Below are 22449 nucleotides of genomic sequence, written 5' to 3'. Positions count from 1 at the left end.
TCTTATTGAAAATCCACAGTGATCCTCTTCTGCTGGGTCAGCCAATATTCAAAGGAATAAGGTATTAGATCTCTTTCATCCTTTAGTCAATCAAATATTTGATTTCTAAGAAATAAATTCGTACAGAAATATCACATACATTTTCCAATTCATCAATAGAGAACATTTAAATAAATCATAAAAACACCAATAAATAAAACTAAATAACATTATTAAAAAATGGCAAAATGGCACAAATCTACAAAGATCCATAATTAAAATACTTTTTTCAAAGATGTACACCTTAGGGGAGTTTACAACAGGTCTCTTTCATAGACATATATCTATCATATTCGGAATTCACAGAAGTTATGCCCTATTGAAGTGTAAATCAGCACATAGTTAAAGTACATTGTGCCAAACGGGGTTTGAAGAATGCCTCCAAAACTAGTACCTCCAAACTAGATGGGCCAAATTACCCAGTTTCATAGAACAATAAGGAGCACAAACCTTTAAATATTTACACACAGGATCTGTGGCGTTTCATGCCCTTTCCATGACATGTCGCTTTTATGAACTTATCACCCGCTTTGCTTTCATTTTCTTTTATTTTTATTGACATATCCACCCTCACTATTTCTGAATCCTTGCACAACCTTCTATACAATTTATTTGTGTATTGCTCAGTTGTTATCTTTTTAACATAAAAATGTAATGCACATCTCCACTCTTTATTTCGTAACTGTGCTGCTATCATGGATGGGCCTAAGAACTGTTAAAGAAATATCTTTATCTCTGTGGAATTGACTGCCTGAGGCATGAGAGAAATGTTCCAGCTTAAAGGCCTCTGCTTAGGAAAGTAGTGGGCCCAGCATATGAGAAGTAGGATAGAGAGAAACAAGGAAGAGGATGCCCAACTCTTCAGTCTTCCCAGAAACAATTCCATGTAGGAATCAGTACCTCTACAATAGGATTTACTGGAGTTTCAACTAGCCAAGAAAGGTCCCAAGAATATGTAGTTCTGCAAGGGAAACTGGCTGGCTTGTCTCATGCTGATAGTTTGAAGAGGATGGAGCTGTAGGTTCATATTAACTCAGATCTATGCTCTGCTGATGGTTCACCTGATGGCAGTGGCAATTGTGGAAGTGGATCTTTAAGCCTGATAAAATGTAAACCCCACCTACCAGAAAAAGAGGTTGTTTTAATGATATTGATAGGGAATACTTGGCTGGGGATATTTGATAAGTGTTGTTACTGTCGCTAGTAAGCAGAATATTAGCAAGTCTATAATGTTGGAGAGATTACCTCAGATGCCAGTGGTGCTATTTTGAAAATAGAAGCCGGAAATGGCAGGCAATGCATATCCGCTAAGGATGCTCTAACTAGAAAGTATGAGTTGTTATCTGAAAACACTGCTTGGGAGATTCCAGGAAAGTTACTCAAAGCTTGGATGAACAGTAGCCATGTATTCACTTATGGAGATTCATGAAACTTAGTTGCTTAGGAGCACATAGGGTAGTCCATAAGTAGAGTAGGTAAGGCCCACACCAACTTAACCAAAGTGAACTAAAACCAAAGATGGGAACAAAATATGATTTTCTGAAGGCTCCAAAGACATGGCAAATAGAGGGAATGTGAGCCAGTAACACCTCAAGGAAGTATCAGGTAGAGTCTGAGGGATGACCTAAGGGACTAACATAATCCTGCACCTAGAAGATTGCATGTGTACTTGGTCAAAGAAGCTCCCGCCCCCTTTTCTGGGATCCACAGCTAAGTTATAACTATTGCAGAATACACTAGACTGCCAGATCTTAGTAGATAAAGAACAGAGATTCCATAGCAATACTTCCCTTGAAAATGTCATACACATGTCAGATTCCACATTGAAGTATGAATAAGACTAGTAGCACTGCCTTCACTGGAATAAAGGGCTTTCTGGTGATAGAAAGGGGTCTGTTAGCCACTCCATGTCTGTAAACTGTTTGTTGGGTAATGATCTGTCAAAATCTGAATGGACTGCTCCTGATACTCAGGTGCAGTATGTCGATCAGCGGTCTCCTGGTGTGGCTTCTCTGAGTATTAGCAACCAGTTATCACGTCATGATGCTCAGGAGTATACTGAAGGTACTTTTTGCAAAGGAATAAGTCCCTGAGTCAGGCGACAAATTTTCGCTACTGAGAAATAGCCTGAGCATGCTCAGTTTTTTGCAGGCTACAAAATGCTGGAAGTTGAATCCTGGAAGTTCATGATGGAAATAGCTCACAATATCTCCCTGAATGAGCAACATAGAGGGATAAACACCCATAAGGGGGTGGGAAGCCAGTACAAATATTAACAAATACTTTTGCACATCCTGTCCAACTTGCCAAGCTAGTGGTAGGTTATGAAGGCAAACAATCTCACTTTCTGTCATTCTTCATGATGGCTAAGTGGGAAGAGTGTAGTGTAACGTATGTGCTGCCTACTCCATTTCACCCAAACATTAACAGGCTTGTTAAGAGATTGGCAATACCCTGAAAGACATGATCTGGGATTGTAAGAGGACTTATGGGTGGCGGCGACCGGCACAGTTAAGCGTGGTGGGCTGGTGGGGCAGGGCGTGGGGGGGGGTCGACACAACGGAATAGGTGTTATTTGTTTATATTATTATACCTATTCCCTCGTCTGTCGACTTAACAGCCACTCACCCCACCCCACCGCATTTACCTATGCTGGCCGCCGCTGGTTATGGAAGGTGAAACAGTAATGAATAGAATTTAACCCTGTTGTGCCTCTGGGCAACATCAGAGGTCATCTAAGTCTTGGAGGAGTGCTGGAGAAAAATCCCTTTAAACCCAAACCTTGCATCGTAGACCATGTGTTGGATTTCGAATCCAAAGTTACACATTACCAATCATAACATAAGCAAGAGATTGTACAACTAGAAAGGCACACTAAGAACCAGACCTTGTACAAGGTCTCACTCAGGGTGTCTATAAAGTACCCTGCTCACCAAGACGAGTGAAGTATGCCTCGACTTAGGTAGGCTGTTATCACAGCATAGTCAAAGCTCAATTAGTTTTGTATAGCACATGAAACCATTATCTTTGTGCACACATCATTACATTTATTTCATAATACAAGTGGCAACATGTTTGTCTAAACAAATCTATCGCATGTCAGATAAGGTTAGAACTAGCAGTAAGGAGGACACATCAATAGCTGAAGATGCGATCCAGTCTTTTTGGTATAAAAACCCACCCAAAAAGAGTTACTAGAGCCATGGATTCTCTAAAGTTTCTTAACTCAATTACAAAATTGACGCATACTAGGTACCATGAACTAGTATGCTCGTGTACCAGATAGGGGTTGCCAATTTTCTTAGCACATTTGACTTGATGACACAGAACTGGTAGATTGCTCTGGTTAGAAATACAAAATAAGAACATTGTTGAACCCGCGTTCCCACTTTCAGTTTAATCAATGTTATATTTACTTAAAAGTGGTCCTGCTGACCAGGTCTTAGCATGATGGAAGGCTTTGCTGCCAGCTATTTGGATGACAATGCTCTTTACAGCTCCAGTTGGAGGAACCATCTGCTGTGCATTGAGAAACTGCCACAAGCGTTGCATGGCAGGCCCATCAAGGTCAGCTGAAGACAAACAGAGAGGAGATCTGTCATATAACTCAGCCACCTAGTGGTAGTAGAACTTGCGGTCTCTACAACTGATGCCTTCATTATGAGTAGCCATGTGTTTGAGCTGATTCACCAGGTTCTATAAAATCTCACTTCGCTAGAATGAAATTTATTGGGTTCAACAAAAAACTACAAATTACAAATAATGGTGACTAACGTGAATTTTGGTGCTTAATGCCCCGAAATTCATGGGGCCCGGTAATTATTGGGCATTTTTTCACTAATACATTTTGTCAGGTTAGATATGCCGGAGGTGCAGTATTAGCTTCTAAACTCCAAATTGTGATGCGTACCAGAAAACAAGTCACCACGCATCACATTTAACCGGTCCACTCATATTAAATGCCTAAGAGTCACATCATCGTGGATTGGGAGGTTATCAAAGCCTAGACTCCGATGAAGACTTTCCTAGGACTCACTGTATCATGCTTCCTGTTCACATCAGTTATAACAAGGACTCTGCAAGCCTTAGACGCTCCTGTATATATGTATCTGACCTATTCTCAAATTGGCTTTTTGTGTATCAATTCAAAACTGTCTGGTGCATCTTAGGCCTTTCCTTGTCAAGCTAGATAATCCTGTCGTTCATGCAGTGTCTTAGCAAAAAAGAAGATTCTGTCTTTGCAGCATTTACCAATAAAATTACACAACCTCTCATTAATAAGCAAAGCAAAAACAACATAGGCCTCTGCAGCACTGCCAGGAAACTTACTTTCTCCTGCACTTCCCCAAAAATAATGTGCACCCTCTCCTTTATTCTCCAGCATAAAGTTGCCAAAACACTTCCTCGCCTCTCTTTGATCCCATACATTAATACCAAATATTTACTAAAGTCTAACCACAAGAGCACCTCCCTTCCCTCCAGTGCTCCTGGCATTTCCTATGCGTACCAAAATATACCGCAAAAGAGTCCTTTCCCACACTACGAAAACGAATGTCTATGATTTCTCTCCCCCTTAGCACAAATGTATAACCACGGCCATAAAACAGTTGTATATAGCTTCCTACTTAGAGCAGGTGTTCGATCTTTGCTCAACGGTGTCCTTCCTTCAATTCCTGAACTCTTATGCACCCTCTTTCCCCAATCAATGATACTTAACCACTCATAAACAGTGATACCTGACCCTCCTGTGCCCCCTCGCGAATGAGCACACCACCCTTATTCAAAACATCTGTACACCATACACCTCTGTTCCCCAGCCTCAGATTCACTGCTCTATCCTGTACATCTTTACCTTACTTCTACTCTCTTCAGTAGAGTGTAAATGCCTGGTATTCTCATAGTCCGGTACTGCTTGTTTTATAACGATATAGGCATGGAAGACGACTGGCCTCAAAAGGTTAATGGTACCACCATAAATATTTAGGAGAAACAGGAGAAGAACGGGCAGGCAGCAAACATGTGTTCCTGCTTACTTGCTCACCTTAAGGTTTCATGCCACAGCCTACAATCCAAGTAAAGCACTGTGGTGGCCTCAGTCAGAGGGGTGTCCCTGCTTGACCCAAAGTCTGTATCAATCAGTTAGTTATACACTCTTACTATCATTCTAATAGAAAAGCAACACTAGACAGGCCTTAACAGCATACTGCTTCCCATTTGTCACTGCAATGGTGGCAAAACTACGCTTTTTTAAATTAGTAACTTAAATCCTAACACAAGCCCTATGATAAGAGTGCAGCCATTTTCGATTTCCTAGATACAATGGGTGGGGCTCTTTTTTGTGTCCTTACATTGTCAAACATTTGGGGCATCTGCATGTAGTGTAGCACTTGGCAGTGGCCTACAAGTGTTTTAATATCTCTCTGTGTATTTTCTTGTAGGTCCACAGGATCATGGCTGGTGCTCAGGATACACGTGTCAGAAGAGAGTTTCTTTGTTTCACAGCATTGTAGCAAGCGGCAAACACTTTGATATTTATTTCACAAGCACCAGCCCTCAGAAACTCCGATTAATGCTCCTGAATGTCGATAACACAAAAGTAAGGCTTATCCCACCTATCAATATGTATCTATAATTATGAATTTGAACATTGAAATGATGTGTAAGTCAATGCAATACGTCATTACAGGTTGTTGAAAATAGATTATAAGATATAAAATGGAAACTGCATAAAGAAACCTTATTATGAACATACTACAGTTATGATAGACTGATAAGTTGTTACAAGTCATTTAAATTTTATTTTTGCTTCTAAAAAGGTGCAACCTATTATTATATTTGGTAACTTTCTTCCCATATTCAGCAATTACCGTCATTGGACAGTGAATTTAGATTACAATACCCAACATTTTACTTTTCTGTATGTGAGCCATAATTTTCAATTCGATGTAGTGTAAGGTTTATGGATATTGACTTATGAATACCATTGGCATAACATTATGTAGTAAATTCAGTTAATTTCTTTTCTTTAAAGGACAATTTTTGTGTAGCACAAAAGGAATATGTGAACCATTTCTTTGTTTTCCATTTGTACATCTATTTATTTGAACACGAATGTAGGTTTGAGCCTGTTAAATATTTCCCAGGCTGACACTCTGCATAAAAATGCATGCTTTATTATAGCTCCCATACTGGGAACATGTCCTGATCAAAACAGGAAACCAAGGTATCACTTCACTGAGACTTCAAATAATGTATAAGCTACACATCTATAGGTCAGCAATATAAATGCACAGTATCTACACTTAGGGCAAAATTATGAGTCTGGTGGTCCATGGAATGCCAGACTCGTGGGAGCGCGGCAGACCTATTACGATTACAGCGGTCGGACCGCCATTGCGCCGCTGCAGCTGTCAGGGAACCACTGTTTTCCGGGCGGTCAGGAAGCCACAATATTATAGGCAGGGCCACCGCTGTCTCGCCAAGCATATTACGAGTTTCCTCTCCATGGCAGTTCCTCCTCCATGAAAACTGTGGCAGAGAGGAAACAAAGGAAGCCCTACAGGGACCCCTTGTGCCTCTGCGCCATTTGATGCATTTAGGAGGGCAAACATGAGCCCCCCTGTGAGCATGCACTCCAGTTCCTGCATGGCATGGATTTTAGTCCATGCCGTGTGCAGGAACAGTTTTTGGTGTTCCCATTGTGGTGCCCATTTTTAGGGCACAGCCGTGGGAATGTCAAAACAAACCCTCCAGACGAAAGTTACACTCGTAATCTGGTGGGCTGCTGGACTTGGGTTTGGCAGTGCAGCAGCTGGGCGGACCTGGCGCTGCACCGCCAAACTCATAATCAGGTCCTGAGAGGCATGTGCTGGCCAAATCATGGGCGACAAAAGATCAGTAACTCAAAATCTCATTTGCTGCTAAAGGAGACAGCATCCACGTTAGTGAGCATGACTGTTCCTAGGTACTGGATAGTTTTAAGCTTTGCTGTAGTGGTGTTGCAAAAGCAGGCAATGTGTCTGCCAAGAATTTCCAGTGAAAGATAAGTGCCTGGTATGTACCATGACAGGGCGTAACGAAACTTGAGGGGACCCCCCTGCAAACTACATGGAGGGGGCCCCCCTACCATTCTCCATGCCAGTCTAGAGCTCTCAGGACAGCGACCCGCCATTCTGCAGGGGATGCTTGGCTATTGTTACGCCACGGTCACCAATCCAGCCATTATAAGTAACACTGGATGGTGGAGTTAAAGGTTGGGCTTAGTCTGCCCGCAGGCTATCATAGGTGGTGGTCCATTCTTTACAGGGTCCCTGCCATCAGTACACCGGGGAAGTTTGACCAATGTTAGGTGGGTTTCCTGATGCAGACTCCTGTCAGGATATACAACATCGGTCCCACTCACTATTCAGTTTTGACAAAAGTGCATGCACTGCTCCTTCTCGTTTCCATTTTAAAACATTAGACAAAGCGACAATGCAGTATTTCAAAAGCAGATGTAACTACAAAGAGCACATTCTGATAATACATTTTTATAAGTAGACAATAGCAATCTTAAGAGGCATTGCATAGCTTCATACACACTTTGACCCCAATTCCAACACAGTCTCTCTCTCTCTCTCTTTCTCTCTCTCTCTCTCTCTCTCTCTCTCTCTCTCTCTCTCTCTCTCTCTCAGTGAGTCAGTCTCTCTCTCTCTCCCAGTAAGTCAGTCTCTCTCTCTCTGTCATTCAGTCTCTCTGTCAGTCAGTCTGTCAGTCTGTCAGTCAATCAGTCAGTCAGTCAGTCTGTCAGTCAGTCTCTCTCTCGCGCTCTCTGTCACTCTGTCAGTCAGTCGGTCTCTCTCTGTCTGTCAGTCTCTCTATCTCTCTCTTTCTGTCAGTCTGTCATTCAGTCAGTCAGTCACTCTCAGTCAGTCAGTCTCTCTCTCTCTCTGTCAGTTTCTCAGCCAGTCAGTCTCTCCGTCAGTCAGTATTCAGCCTCTGAGTCAGTCAGTCTCTCATCTCTCTCCACTATATTTTTTTCTCTCCATTCTCTCTCAACTCTGTCTACTCTCTCTCCACTGTCTCTCTCTCCACTGTCTCTCCCTCCACTGTCTCTCTCTCCACTGTCTCTCCACTCTCTCACTCTCTCTACTCTCTCTCCACTCTCTCTCTCCACTCTCTCTCCACTGTCTCTCACTCTCTCTACTCTCTCTCCACTCTGTAACCCAACTCATTAGTACTCATTTTATCTACACGAGGATATAAAGCTGAGTGAACATGAAGGGGATTCCAACCTTTGACAATGAGGTCAAACAGATCTCTGGAGTGGATGCATTCCAACTCATTGTTTTTGTGTTCACCATACAAACATTCCTCCCATCACTTTGTGTATGGTTTCTATAAAAAATTGCATCCAAATAAACAGAGGGAGTCTGAACCATCCAGGAGAGACTGCACATAACCCTCAAAGGTGAGTGTCAGTTTTGTGATAACCTACATAGCATACTTCCTGAGTTTTAATGCAAGGGAAAATTGGGCGAATGTCCCAGACCCCCACCTTAAAAGGGGAAAGTGAACTGCTCTCCGCTTTATTTCTGTCTATCTTTGTATGTAAACATTTCTCTTCTCTGTCTCTCTAACTGTGTCTATCTTTGCCCTCGATCATCTCAAGTATTTTGGGGGCAAGGCATCTTTCTTTTTATTTTTATAAACCCTTTTTTAATTAGGTTTGGTTATTGGCAATAAGAATTGTAAACATTTTTGTCCTTAAATGGGTCAGCCATATTCGAACTTTATTTGAGTGACCCCTTTTCTGCAAATTTGCTTGGCATCATGAAGGCTAGGCTTGAAATAGCAGAGAAAATGAGTAATACAATCCAAAGTTGTTCTTAACATGGGCGCTTAAAATATGTCTTTCCCAGGCCCCAAACATTTTTTAAATCACATTGAATTATGTGCCTGATAAAATCACATATTTTAAGCACAATGAGCCTGTAAATGTGAACAAGGATGTCTGTCTATATAGTCACCAGCGAACAGTTCATAGATTCCTTTCACCCTCTCCCGCTCCTGGAATAAAAGACATCGATCAAGGGAAGTTCAGAGGTCAGAGGCCTTCTGTACAAGCAAACACTTTTGAAGCTTAGCTGGCCACCCGCCCCTCCAAGGTCGAGGTCCCTCCACCCATCTACTCCACTGCGATCTGCGCTATAATTAGGACCACAAAATTACAGACAGCATCCAACAGAAACATTACAGGTGCGGTGCAGATAGGTTACAGGTATGGCCAGTAGTATTCACCCTGAACTGAAGTTCTGACTTTCATGGCGCCCTTCTCTTGTGACTTCTTTTCACCTAGTTTCCAGCACCTGTGCTTCAAAGTTGCAAATATCTATATGTAAAATGAATTCAAGAAGAGGCGCCAATAAACATTTTACAGCCTGCCCCCCCACCCGATTTGCTTCTGAATGCTTGTCATTAGTGTAAACATCCATCTTTTAGTTTGACCCTTTCAAATGCACTATTTCATTAATGTGTCCCTCGTTCACTCAAGCTCAGCACCAGTACTACCGGTCCGGACCGGTACTTTTTCACCCCCTCCACTCACCCCCCTCCCCCCACCTCCCCTCCATCTCTCATCGACATCCAGGCTGAGGCTCTCCACTACAGCCCTGAGCCCAGCCTTTCAGTTCCAGTTCTAAGACGAGGGATATTTCTATACCACCTGGCACCTGCCACCAATGACCAATGCTGCCTGTGCCCTGCACTGAGGCTGAGTGCACCGTTGCGGGCACTAACGGGCAGGGCAGCAGGCTTCCTTATCATTGATCCTCCGCTCCTGTCCGACAGACTCCGAGTCCTGAGCAGTGAGCAGGACACACACACACACGACAACATACTGGCTCACCTTAGGCCTGGCTGGCGGCCTGCGGCTGGCCTGCAGCTAAGGCGAGTGGGGCGTGCACACTAGGCAGCAGAAGACAGGGGGCGACTGACTGGGCGAGGGGCTAGCCACCAGACCAGGGGCTAGTAGTACTAGTGGTACTACTCTTTAGTACCGCGGCGGCCGCACCCTTCTTCTGGTTATTGCTTCTTTGTTCTTCTAAAGTCACGCGCTGCATGCACTACAATGTGAATGTGCAAGACAAAGTTGGCACTATTAGTCACGAGGCGAGCACCGCCCCCACCCTAAAGACCGCGGCACCGCGGCGCGCAGACGCACATAGACAACTGCGCACCGCCACGGCCACGCCACGAGCACGGACCATTTATTTTATTTTAAATGATGTTGTTTTGAAGACAACGAGCCGTCCTGCCAGCGCAGTGCGCGAGCGCCAACTATTTAATTAATTTAAAGGCTCGGGCAGGCCCGCAGGACGTGCGCACGCACGGCACCATAATTAGAGTTAAAAAAAATAGAGGCCTGTCATGCCATGTCACCGAAGGTGCGCACACTGTTTGGCCTAGCTAACTGGCTTTCCGTGCTGTGTCTTAGTTCCTTACTGTGCTGAGAGTGAGGGGGCCCCCGGCTGGAGCGTGGGGGCCCCCTGCGAGGGGCTTGTCTTGTTAATACGCCCCTATGTTTAAATACAGGCTGGCACCGTCCCTCCGTGGTGTGCTGGCTGGCTGGGGGCTGGCCTGCTTGCAGTCGTCTTCTGCCGAGATGAGAGACGTGAGGGGGCCCTTGGAGCGTGGGGGCCCTGGGTCTGGGTGGGGGGGTGAGGCTGTGTTAATACGCCCCAGGCCAGTCAGAGTGTTTCATTTAAGCCGCTACTGTCTGCTAGCCTAAGCCTTGCAATGCTGCCTTGCTTGCAGCCGTATTCTTCCTCTGCTGAAACTAGTGAGGCCAGGGGGGCCCCCTGGCCTGCAGGGCCCCCCCGTACCGCGGGGGCAGCCGGGGCCTGTGTTACGCCCCTGGCAAGAAGGTTCAAATGAATGAGAATGTCTGTTAATTATTCAAATATCTCTTTTGTCCTTTATTCATTTGAAATCATTTGTATTATTTTACCAATACATAATTTTTACAGAAGAGGCATATCATGTTTTATTTGAGCAAATGTTAAAGGCATTTTATGTACCATGCTTCATACAGCCTAGTGGCCACTTCAAAGCGTGGGACTCTGCAGTACACACTGTTCATCCTTGTAGGCTCTTAATAAACATTGCTTGCTTAACAAACAATTCTTCAGGGCATTTTTGAATTGGCGGTGAAATTATCAATGAGATGTTAATGTTAATGTTAACTGGATTTGTAAATCGCAGCTGCTACCCTAAGGTGTCCTGGCGCTAAGGTGATGGCCTACCCGTGGGACACCTGAGTTGGTGTAGCTGGTTAGTTAGATGGGGTGGGTTGATGAAGTTCCATAGAGAAATCCCCAGAGTGGCAAGAAACATGCCACCAGACCTTGCCGTGTTGACCCAATACAAAATAAGCCTAAGCAGGTAATTTTACATCAAATTTATTTTAGGACAACATTAAAGTCAATTCTCTGTTTCATTAAAAGCCAATTTACCATTAGAAACAAGTGCACCTTTTATGTTCATCGTTTGCATGATTCCTGTACCTCAGTTTGGATCTTTGGAGCCTCTGGAGATGTGTGGTAATGCATCCAGAATAACGTATATTTGCATAATCCAGACGGTTTAAAGGAGAGCAGCTGTGTCTAATGTATCAAGATATGGGACAACATAATTTGCCTGTCTAGGTTGGAAGGTATTGCATTTCACTGTAGCAGTTAACTGTGCATGAATTAGATAATTGTTCATTCAAGTAAACTCCCAAGTTCTTGATGACAGTACTTATAAAATGAAGCTCACCCAATGGGACAGATAACTGTATAGACACCCCAAACAATACGACTTCTATTTTCCAACAGGTATTGACTGTTTGCTTTTCACATTCACTTATAGATTACTGAGAGGCTGTGGCTATTCATTCTTTTCTCCTGCTGCGATCTTGTAGATGGACTGTTATCTGATTGTCATCAGCCTAGAGTTGGGATTTAAGGCCAGAGGACCATATTGTCTTATAAAGTGGTAACTTGCACTCATTGAAAAGAAAAGGTGCAAATTCCGAGACTTGTTGTTCTCTATAGCTCAGATGTCTATAGGTACCACATGTACTGCAAGGGTGTTCTGCTATGCCAAGAAAGATGTCAGCCAATCATTACTAGTTCCTCCAACACTAACATTTTCAACAAAATGAGGCAAGCTGCTGCCCCTGAATTCTAGTCGATAAGATTTGTTTGGTTGGTTAACAAGACTCTTCATCAGTGGTGTCAGGGCAGGCGTAAGCTTTTTTACTTTGTCGCCAGGCAGGCAGAGCAGAGAACTTGATTGTCTTGATCCAAGATCCCATCATCTGAAATGAGATCAGGGAAAAGTCCATGAACTCACCTCTCACTGGTTGATGACCAAGAACTAAACAACTTAGAGCCAGGTGATAGAGAGAGCTCATTCGCCATGCTGAGTTTCTCATTCATTTCCCCAAAGAATGATCCCAGCTCATTCACCAAATCTGTAAGACTGGGCTAAAGCATGCAGACTGATTTACTTTCTGACACATTAGTGAGCACAGATGATTATAAAACTTCAAACTATCTAAAGATAATATAGTTTATTTGGTTACTGACATAATAACCATAGGTTCAGAAGTATTCCACCAGAATGTTGATTCTGTATCATCTGACTATAATATCGTAGTCAAAGGGTTGTGACTACAAAAATATCACATGCAAAATTTGTGAATATAATTGTACTTTTTTAACTTAATAATATCAAAGTTTAAAATTGTATTTACAATAATAGCATTTTTAGTATGTAGTTACAATGAATAGATAAATGTTTTCATTTCTTTACTTATATTTAGATAACATTTACATTACATTAATTTACAATAATATTATAGTAATGTACAGTTTTTATTGTAGGGTTTGTTTGGGGACAGGATGGGAGGTGTTTCTATAAAGTATTTCATTTTTGGGATGGGTGGTTAGTTGGGGATTTGCGTGAGTAGTAGTTTAATTACATTACATTCATATTAAATAATTTATACATTATTTGAGTTTTATTATTGCTAATGATTTAATTGACTATATTTATGTTTTGGGGTATTTTCATTTTAAATTATTGTATTTTTTGAGATGCAGGGCTTATTTTTTGTATGGGTGAGTAGTGTTTTAGAGAATTATATATTATTGTGTTTTAGATCTTTCTTGTTAATTTGAAAATATTTGTTGGTTAAATATTTGTTAGTTGATTCACTTGTTTGCACTTTGTATATTGGGTTGAGGGGTTTATTGGAAGATTGGGTGTGCAGTGCTTTTAATGATTAGTTGTTAACTACGCATGGGTTGTGTATTTGCTTTGAAATATAAATGGTTGTATTCGTTTTTTGTTAGGGATTTGTGTTTTGGGTGTTTTAGAAGTATTTATCATAAACAACTATTTTTGGAGTGAAGTATTATATTATAAATAACTTTTGTTGGAATTAATTATGGTTAGCCATTCCCCCATATATGCACTTTCCAAAATGCTTGTCGAACTGGAGTTAGAACAGCAAATGTGACCCTTTAAATATATGCAGTTTCCCCTGTATTTGTTGAGCTAGATTTGGAATCGTAAATCTGACCACCTAAATATATTAACTTTATTCAGTGTTTGAATATTAAATATGACACCCCCCAAAAAATATATGGAATTTCTTCAATGTTTGTTGACTAGATTTAGAACAGTGAATCTAACCCCTGACCACCCTATTTGTTGGACTGGAGTTAGCATAGTAAATATGATGTTCACAAATATATGCTCTTTGTTTGTTGTACTGAGTACTATTGGTAAATATGCACTCCACCCAAATGTATGCACTTTTATCAATATTTGTTACACTGGAGTTAGTTGGTATAGTAAGCCTGATCCCTCAAATATATACTTTTTCCCAATATTTGTTGGACATGAATAAGAATATTAAATCTGCTTCTCCCCCCAAATATATGCTTTTCTACCTAGGATTGTTGGACTGACATTAGTGGTTACAATCCTTATCCCCCAACATATGTACTTTCCCCAATGTTTGTTGGGCAAACACTTAGAATGATAATAGTAAATTCGATGCCCTCCCCTAACATATGCACGTGTCACAGTATTTGTTGAAAAGAAGTAAGAATAGGAACCCTACCCACTAAAAATAAATGTTTTTCCCCACAGTCTCTTTGACTGGATTTAGAATAATATATCTGTCCCCCTCAAACGTATACATTTTTCTTCATGTTTGTTAGACTAGAGGTAAATCTGCCCCCTTTCCAAATATATGTTAATTGGACTGGAATAGTACATAGACTGTATGCACATTTTGAAATAGTTGAATTGAGTCACAAGAAAAAAGGTAAGAAAAGGATTGAAAACAAGAAAAGGGGACAGGATATAAACACCCTGACCCCCTAAGCCTACTCAGCGGGTCCCAGGGGGACCCATAGGGCCAAAAAAAGCATATATTTTTTACGGCGGGATTCATACTTGGTGCACGAATCCGTCATAATTTGTTTTACAAAACCAACCGTGGTCTCCAGCACATTGTTTGTTTTAAGCCCCTGGGTGGGCCAAATCCCGAGGTCAATGCCACATTATCATTCTGGGGCCCGAGCAGGCCCCCGCTGCAGCCGGGGACCGCCACCTCCCAAGGGCAAACATCATGAAATGTGGGGACATGCAGCCCCCCGCAGCCCAGGGGACCACCACCTCCGCGGGGCTTCTTTTTTTTAACTTCTTTTTTTTTTAAAGCGAAGGGGTGGGCTTTTGCCCCCTACACGGCCCCAAAAAACCGCAACATCCCCAGGACTATTTTTTTTAAAATAAAAGATGTGTGGGGCGCCTGCCCCCCATGCAGCCCTGGGGACTTCCACCTTCCCAGAGCTTTAACTAGTGCATCGCAGGGGCGCGGGTTACAGTTAAGTCAGCAAACTATAACAGCTGAATATCTTTGGTTTTGTATGAGTGAAATGTCAGCCTAACTATAACGTCCCTGAAACCTGTAGTTTGTTCAGTAAACATCTAAGGTTTTTTAAATGCTAATTCCTAACTATAACATCCCTGAAACCTGTTTTTTTTCAGTGAATATATATATAATATATATCTGTGTGTGTGTGTGTGTGTGTACATATATATATATATATATATTTGTATGTATATATGGATAGATAGATAGATAGATAGATAGATAGATAGATAGATAGATAGATAGATAGATAGATAGATAGATAGATAGATAGATAGATAGATAGATAGATAGATAGATAGATAGATAGATAGATAGATAGATAGATAGATAGATAGATAGATAGATAGATAGATAGATAGATAGATAGATATTTGTGTAGTTGATATTTGGGTAATTTCAGTAAGTAAGAAGTATGTAAAGTCATTATTTCTTTAGGTCGATATTTTGAGATGTATACTATTGTGCCATAGCCTTTTTTCTTGGTCGATATTCTGACATTCAACTGTACTGAAATAAATCATTATTAATGCTCTAGTAGTGTGTTCTTGTAAAGTAACAAAATCCAGCCTTGCTCTTTCTTTTCTTTTGCTGAACTAATTAAACTCTGGGTGGTGCGAATTAAGCCAAACCACCACCGTGGCTAGCGCTAGTCTTCAAACCCCAGTTAAAGTATAAGGTTATATATCAAAGGGATCTGGTTGCTTATTGATCTATCATTAGCAATGCACCTGTGTGTTTTGGGCCATCTTTGCCAGGAAGCGGTACAAAAGGGGGTGGTGTTGGACGGAGCATCTGAACCAATCAAACACTAACACCCAGTCAACAGATCTGGGTTTAATCCATCACCGTTCTTTAGCCCACTCAGCCACCCCAGTTCAGACATGGCCATATGCAAATCAGTCTGACCCTGTGCCTCATGGATTCAAGCAAGCCGGGCTGAAGACGGCTGCAATACCAGAAACCGGTCCTCGGAAGCTTGTTTCCGGTCCAGGGAAGGCATGGCTTGGCAGTTCGGGCTGGACTGTTCCCATGAGGCACAGGGTCAGACTGATTTGTTTATAGCCATGTCTGAACTGGGGTGGCAGAGTGGGCTAAAGAACGGTGATGGATTAAACCCAGATCTTTCAACTGGGTGTGAGTGTTTGATTGGTTCAGATGCTCCGTCCATTACCACCCCCCTTTTGTACCGCTTTTGGCCGCCATAAGTGTGGCAGGGTATGCTCAGACGTGAGTCCCTTGCTCACTTTGCCCCTGGATTCAAGCAAGCCAGGCTGAAGACGGCTGCAATGCCAGAAACCGGTCCTCTGAAGCTTGTTTCCGGTCCAGGGAAGGCATGGCTTGGCAGTTCGGGCTGGACTGTTCCCATGAGGCACAGAGTCAGACTGATTTGCATATAGCCATGTCTGAACTGGGGTGGCAGAGTGGGCTAAAGAACGGTGATGGATTAAAGCAAGAACTTTCGACTGGGTGTGAGTGTTTGATTGGTTCAGATGCTCCGTCCATTACCACCCCCATTTTGTACCCTCTTTGCCAGGAAGGCACAGGTATGATTATAGCCACCCAAATATGGGAGTATGGTTAAGTTGCATGAGGGCTGGTCTGTAAAGCTTTAAAGCTAATAGCTGGTTGGTTGTACAAGTAGATGGTTACAGAAAGAATCCTATGTGGCATCAGCTGGCTGTCTCCTTCTCTTCAGTCCACACTCATCTCATGCTTCTGCTAGCTCTGATCATCAAAACTGCTCATCAATATATACATTAGTTCATCTTTCCTGTACAAATTCCTGTCCTCTCATCACATGTTTTAATCTTGCTGTCAGAGAAGCTCTTTTTTGAACACACATGTGCAAAGAATCATCAGGTGCATCCATAATAATCTCCGGTACACATATGGCGCTATTTAATATTCATACTCATACATCCATGCACCAGAAGGCATAGTAATATCTCATATATTGCACTTCTCTTCAAGGGTCGATATATGTTTTAACCTGACGTTGGCTCACAGTGCCCAATTACATACGGGTGGTGTTGGTGGAAATGTGTACCAAGGAGTACACTATGTTCATGGGTTTGGGATCAGCTATAATTACTATTTTTCCAGTTCTGATGTCTTTGTGTGTGTTATGTGATGTAGAGATATCTATGGAACTTTTCATTCCAAGATTAGATAAGGAAATCTATCTACAGATCACATTTAGCTCCTTTTCTAAATAAATAAGAACTCCTTATCAAGTGTAGAGATGGTTGTTGACCTGTTTTGGTCATATAATAGGTGCTGTGTTTTAGAAGACACCGCCATGTAGATATTCATGTGCTCCAGAAAGTCCTTTTATGTTTTGCCATCGCCAATGTCTCAAAATTGTGGTCTAACTTCTCACTTTGGTTCATAGGCTGTTCGAGTGGCAATTTTCTATTCAAATCCCCAGCGTTTGGACGTGTATGTTAACAATTCTTTTGTTGGCCCTAATAATGCCCAGTGGAATGCTGGCAGGACTGACTTTACATTAAACGAAACAAAATATGAAGGTAGGTCCTTGCACTGACTTCTGGCCTGTCCATTTTTTTTGGATGCAAATGGATTAGCCATCAGACTTAGGGCCTGATTACGATGCCATAGGAAATGGCCCGGACCCTTGGATGGAGCAGTTCCTACGGCATCATAATCAGCTGTTAGGATTCCTTTCCGACCGACCCATTTTGATGGGGTCGGTCGTAAAGGAATCTGTACCGGATTTCTGAATGGCCTCTGATGGGCTCAGAGAGCCCATCTGCCATTCAGAAAGCCTCCAGTAATACCTCCTGTTGATCTTTCTGCCCGAGGGATTACGATGGAAGATTTCAACAGCCTTTTGGTGCCGGCCTTTCCTGCAGAGAAAGGCTGTGGGAATCCGACTTTGGGGCCCACAGCAGGTCCCTCATGGATGCAAGGCCTCTGGATGGCGGCCTATCCCCCTGTTGATCCCTGCACCCGGTGGCAGGTATTTTGAGGTGACTGCCACGGGGTGCAGGGATGAACTGCACCTCGGTTCTTTACAATAAGAGCATACATTCTAGTTTGAATGCATGCTCCCATTGTAAAGAATAGGAATGCGACTGAACAGTGTTCGTCGCATCCTAATTGCTGGGTTGAGACTGACGACAGGAGTTCATTCGGTCCAAGTTCCCAAACGATGTCAGGCGGACTCAGGTCCATCCGACATCATAATCATGCTCATAGTCTTCTGAACTTTCAGTTGCAGGTGGACGCTGCTGTTTTCAATGTACCCCAAGCCACTTGGAGTTCTGAGACTTGGCACTGTAAAAATTAGAGTCAATTTGATAGTGGAGAAGCATCATGCTAATGGTCAGCTGAATAAATAAGCTGGATGATTGGATGGGTGGGTGGGTGGGTGGGTGGATGGATGGATGGATAGATGGATGGGAAACATCCTTTACAACGCAACTTTTACCATGCAGTGCCTTTACGATGCAACTTTTACAACGCAAACCATTACAACGCATTGCACTGGGGGGAGCTCTAGGATAGGGATTAGGTTTAATTTACTATCCAACACCTTCCATACTATCCACGGGGACTGGAGTTGGAATAGTAAATTAAACTATTCACTATCCAGCGTCCCAAAGCACTATGCGTTGTAAATGCATGCGTTGTAAAAACAGCATTGTAAAGGCATGCGATGTAAAAGCATGCGTTGTAATGTCATACATCCTGGATGGATGGATGGATGGATGGACTGACGAGTGGGCAGAAGATTGGATAGTTGTTAGGTAGATACATAGTTGATTGGATGAATAGAATACCAACTGTAATTGAGAATTAAATAGGTAGATAAGTGATGTAAATGCATAGTTTGGATGAAGAAATAGGTGGCCAATGAGACAGGTTGTAGAAGACAGCCATCAAAATAGATAGCATAGGGTTCACCCCTTTAATCATAAATCATCCTAAAGTTATTGCAGTCAGAGGGATTTATAATGCATGTTTACTATTTATTACAGCTTCACTGTATTGAGATGTACTAGATGTAAGCCTCTGAGTGTCTGCATTTTGTTCCTGTTTCCCCAGGACAGTATGTCCCATCATTGAACTCCACTACTCCTGGTGAAACCTACTTTGACAGCACCTATCAGATGCTATATGTCTTGCTAAGAGGATCAACACCTGTTGAAATTCGCACATCCCCGCTGCTCGTGATTTCATTTAACCTCCCCGCCATGACTGAAGATGAGTTTTATGCAGGGCCGAATTTGGTGAACAATCTTGCGCTTTTCCTAAAGATCCCAGCAAATAAAATCCGCATCACAAAGATCACTAAAGCTTCAAGTAAGCGCAGAAAGAGGGCGACCGGATTGTCTGTTACTGTACAGATTGCAGATCCTCCAGCTCTGACGACAGGCAACAGTACCAACACCACAGGCAAGTGTCATTCATTTTATTAAAATGTGTTTCAGTAGTCGTAGCACAGGCAATGACACTAACCATGATCAAATGTGAGGAACGGTATGTTATTCTGTGCAAGAGGTGCTTTGGACGGGAGCCGAAGACAACAGTTCACTTGTGTCACATCGCTCCTGCAGGAGAACCATGCTAAGCAGACATCCAGATGCCAAATGCCCCCACACAGAGCTCACTTCTAAAACCCCACCACAAAAAGCATGGCCCGGCGCCCTGTTTGTCTGAGAATATCTTAAGTGGAATCACACAACTGTTTTACAAAGTCTAGGCTTTAGATATTGCTGTGAAGCTCATGGGGGACTTTATCAAATTTCCTGTGAAAAGCATGGTTTCTTCTAAGTCGCACAGTAGGCGGAGCTTCTGAGAAAGTTGCCCAGGTCCCAAACAATGTGAATATCTCCCACAAAGTGATATTGTCACATCAACTGAACTACCTTAATGGCAGACAAGGATGAAGGTTCGTTGAATAGATATAGGAGCATGGACAAATCAGGCTAAGCGACCAAGTGACAGAATGCTGGGTATCTGAGATATGCTGATTGTTATTTTAGCTGATATTTGGGATGGCAGTAGCTTCCAATGCAAAGTTTATGAGAAGTACATGTTTACGCTTCACTTAACAGGTCAGCAGTTGAGAAGACAGTGAAACAATAGAAATCATATTAATATTTTTGTTACGTGATAACCCTTGAACTATATTAATAAATTTCATACTGAAGGGTATGAGGTGGTAAGAACTTTTGTAGTGTGCGCTACACTGTTTAAAGGTTGCTCAACTTTAATTAGTACTGTCGTTCAAGCATTGCTAAGCTCAATTAACAAAAGGTGGTCTGTTGAAATTTAGTTTAAGGTGAGGTCCTCGTTTCCTGAAAATTGATAATGCTGATGGTTGGACAGTGCTTGTTGCTAGAGTGGCGTTGGCAAGTTGCCCTCACAGGACTAGTTATGAGACCTCTGACCTGGCTGTACAGCTAAACCTGGAAGTGGTTTACAATGTACAGCGTTAGATTATTAGTGATTACTACATAGTCAGGTAATAGCCATTCAGTACTGTGCAACTATTGACTAGCTACAGTGCAATAAAAGAGAGAAAGAGAGACAGAGCTAGAGAGAACTAGAGAGAGAGAGAGAGAGAGAGAGAGAGAGAGAGATAGAGAGAGAGAGAGTGGGAGGTTGTATGTGTGCATGTGTGTGTAAAGGAAGCTAGCATGACATTAGGTTGACTCCAGGCCAGACCTAAAATTTATTAAATGAGAGCCTCTGTTCCCTGGGACAATATGCTATTTTTTAACACTGCTTTTTTGGTGTTTTGCAGGGCAACTACAATACTCGGATCTTCAAGTCCTTTCCAAATCAATTGCTGCAGCCGCAGTAACTGGGAACCTCAGTAGTAGCCTCAATGTTAGTGTTGGATCTGTGGCGATGAAACCGCCGGTTCCACCTCCGGATGACCCTAGTTGGCAGCAGGTATGACATCAGGCAATGGAGAATAACCATTCAAAATGATGGCTGAAATAATTAACCAGTTTAATGAAGTATGGGGCTATAATGCAGTCAGTGCTGGAATTGGAAAAGATTTACTCTGGGAATACAGAATTTGGGGTTCAAGTTGTGGCAGAAGAAAAAGGAGTCACAAGGAGCAGAGTCATAAAAAGCAGCAGAGTCTGACAGTCATTGTATACATTATTTATTTTAAATGTGCTGCAACGAAAATGGCAAGAATGACAAATATGAGAGTAAATATGTTTTGCTTAATTCATTAGTCACAACGAGGCTGAATTTTAAGATATCTTATGAGTTACAGCATCTGCTGCTGTAATCTTTGTGTGTGCAGAAAATTAAGGGGGTTCATAATAATGGGAAGATAACTCTGATGGTTAATGCACTTGCTCGCAAGATTTTTTTTTCTTTAGCCATAGTTCTGACTCCGAAAGTAGCATTGAGATTTGATGTGCCTGCTACAAAGCATATTGGATGACACGCAGATGTGTATCTTAAGTAGATAGGCGAGTTACTGCTTTTGATACAGTGATCTTTTTGTTACATCTAGTTCCTAAGTTACAATCTTTCCTATGTAGCACAGTGATCTATGAACTGGTGTAAAAAAATGAAATACTAGTTGATGGGTTGAGAACCCTTCTCAAACAATAATCAAAACCGTCATCAAAGTGACCCACTAAATTCTCTAAGTAAACTTGTGCTTAACCCTCAGACAGCTTGGAGCAAACCAGTCAGGTTCAACTTAGTGACAATGCATAAAGTATATATGCAGCACTCAAACAGTAATACATTGAAAGCTTAATACAAAATACAGTAAATTGTAATAAATAACATAACACCAAGAAGACAACAATTCATGAAGTAGAGCCGGAGACATGCATTTCTAAAGTTTGAAATAAAAATAGTGCTGAACAGAACAAAGCGCCAACCACCATTAACTGGTCACGCTAGACCATATCAAATTCATATGTTAAGGGCAACTGCGCACAGGTCAGCTACAGAGACCATGTTCATTCTGGTTTAATGTTTAACTTCTGACTTAGAAACTTTTATAGAGAAAACAGGGTCGTCGACAAGTCCTCAGAGGGCTTGATGACGAGTTGCTGAAAATGGTTTCCCAGTGTTGACATTGATAAAGGCGGGAAAGCTCTGAGTGGGTGAAGTCTGTACCAAGAAAGGTCTCAACTTCTATTGAATCCTGCTCAATGTCCGTCCTGTTGAAGCCCTCTGTGTTCGGACTTGGAATTTTTTCTGGAAGTTAGATCTCCTTCACCTTGACAAACCAGCAAGCTGAGGCAGACCTGCAAGTCAACGGCTCCATCTTCAACAGCAATGTCTCTCTCCGTCGGTTATCCAGGCAGAAAGTTGGCTAAAATGTTATAAGTTCTACTTCTTTCAGTTTGGCAACAGGAAGAAGACACTCTAACACCAGCCACAGTTGCAGGACCAGGTGGGTACTACTTGGAGGTTAGGACTCG

The 22449-nt window shown here is 42.2% G+C and overlaps 1 protein-coding gene across 1 annotated transcript in view; it reads left to right on the top strand.

Moving 5' to 3' along the window:
• PKHD1L1 (PKHD1 like 1) overlaps positions 1-22449 on the top strand; it is a 466042-nt gene that overhangs the window by 410757 nt on the left and 32836 nt on the right. Inside the window, exons 67-70 of the mRNA XM_078686145.1 lie at positions 5478-5635; positions 17406-17541; positions 19082-19432; positions 20787-20938. Of these exons, the coding sequence (XP_078542271.1) occupies positions 5478-5635; positions 17406-17541; positions 19082-19432; positions 20787-20938 (797 nt within the window). The remainder of the gene's footprint in view (positions 1-5477; positions 5636-17405; positions 17542-19081; positions 19433-20786; positions 20939-22449) is intronic.

This window comes from Lissotriton helveticus, chromosome 4_1 (genome assembly GCF_964261635.1).
Source record: "Lissotriton helveticus chromosome 4_1, aLisHel1.1, whole genome shotgun sequence".
NCBI lineage: Eukaryota > Metazoa > Chordata > Amphibia > Caudata > Salamandridae > Lissotriton > Lissotriton helveticus.
Note: the sequence above shows the minus strand (reverse complement) of the source record. Positions and strands in the feature narration are given on the sequence as shown.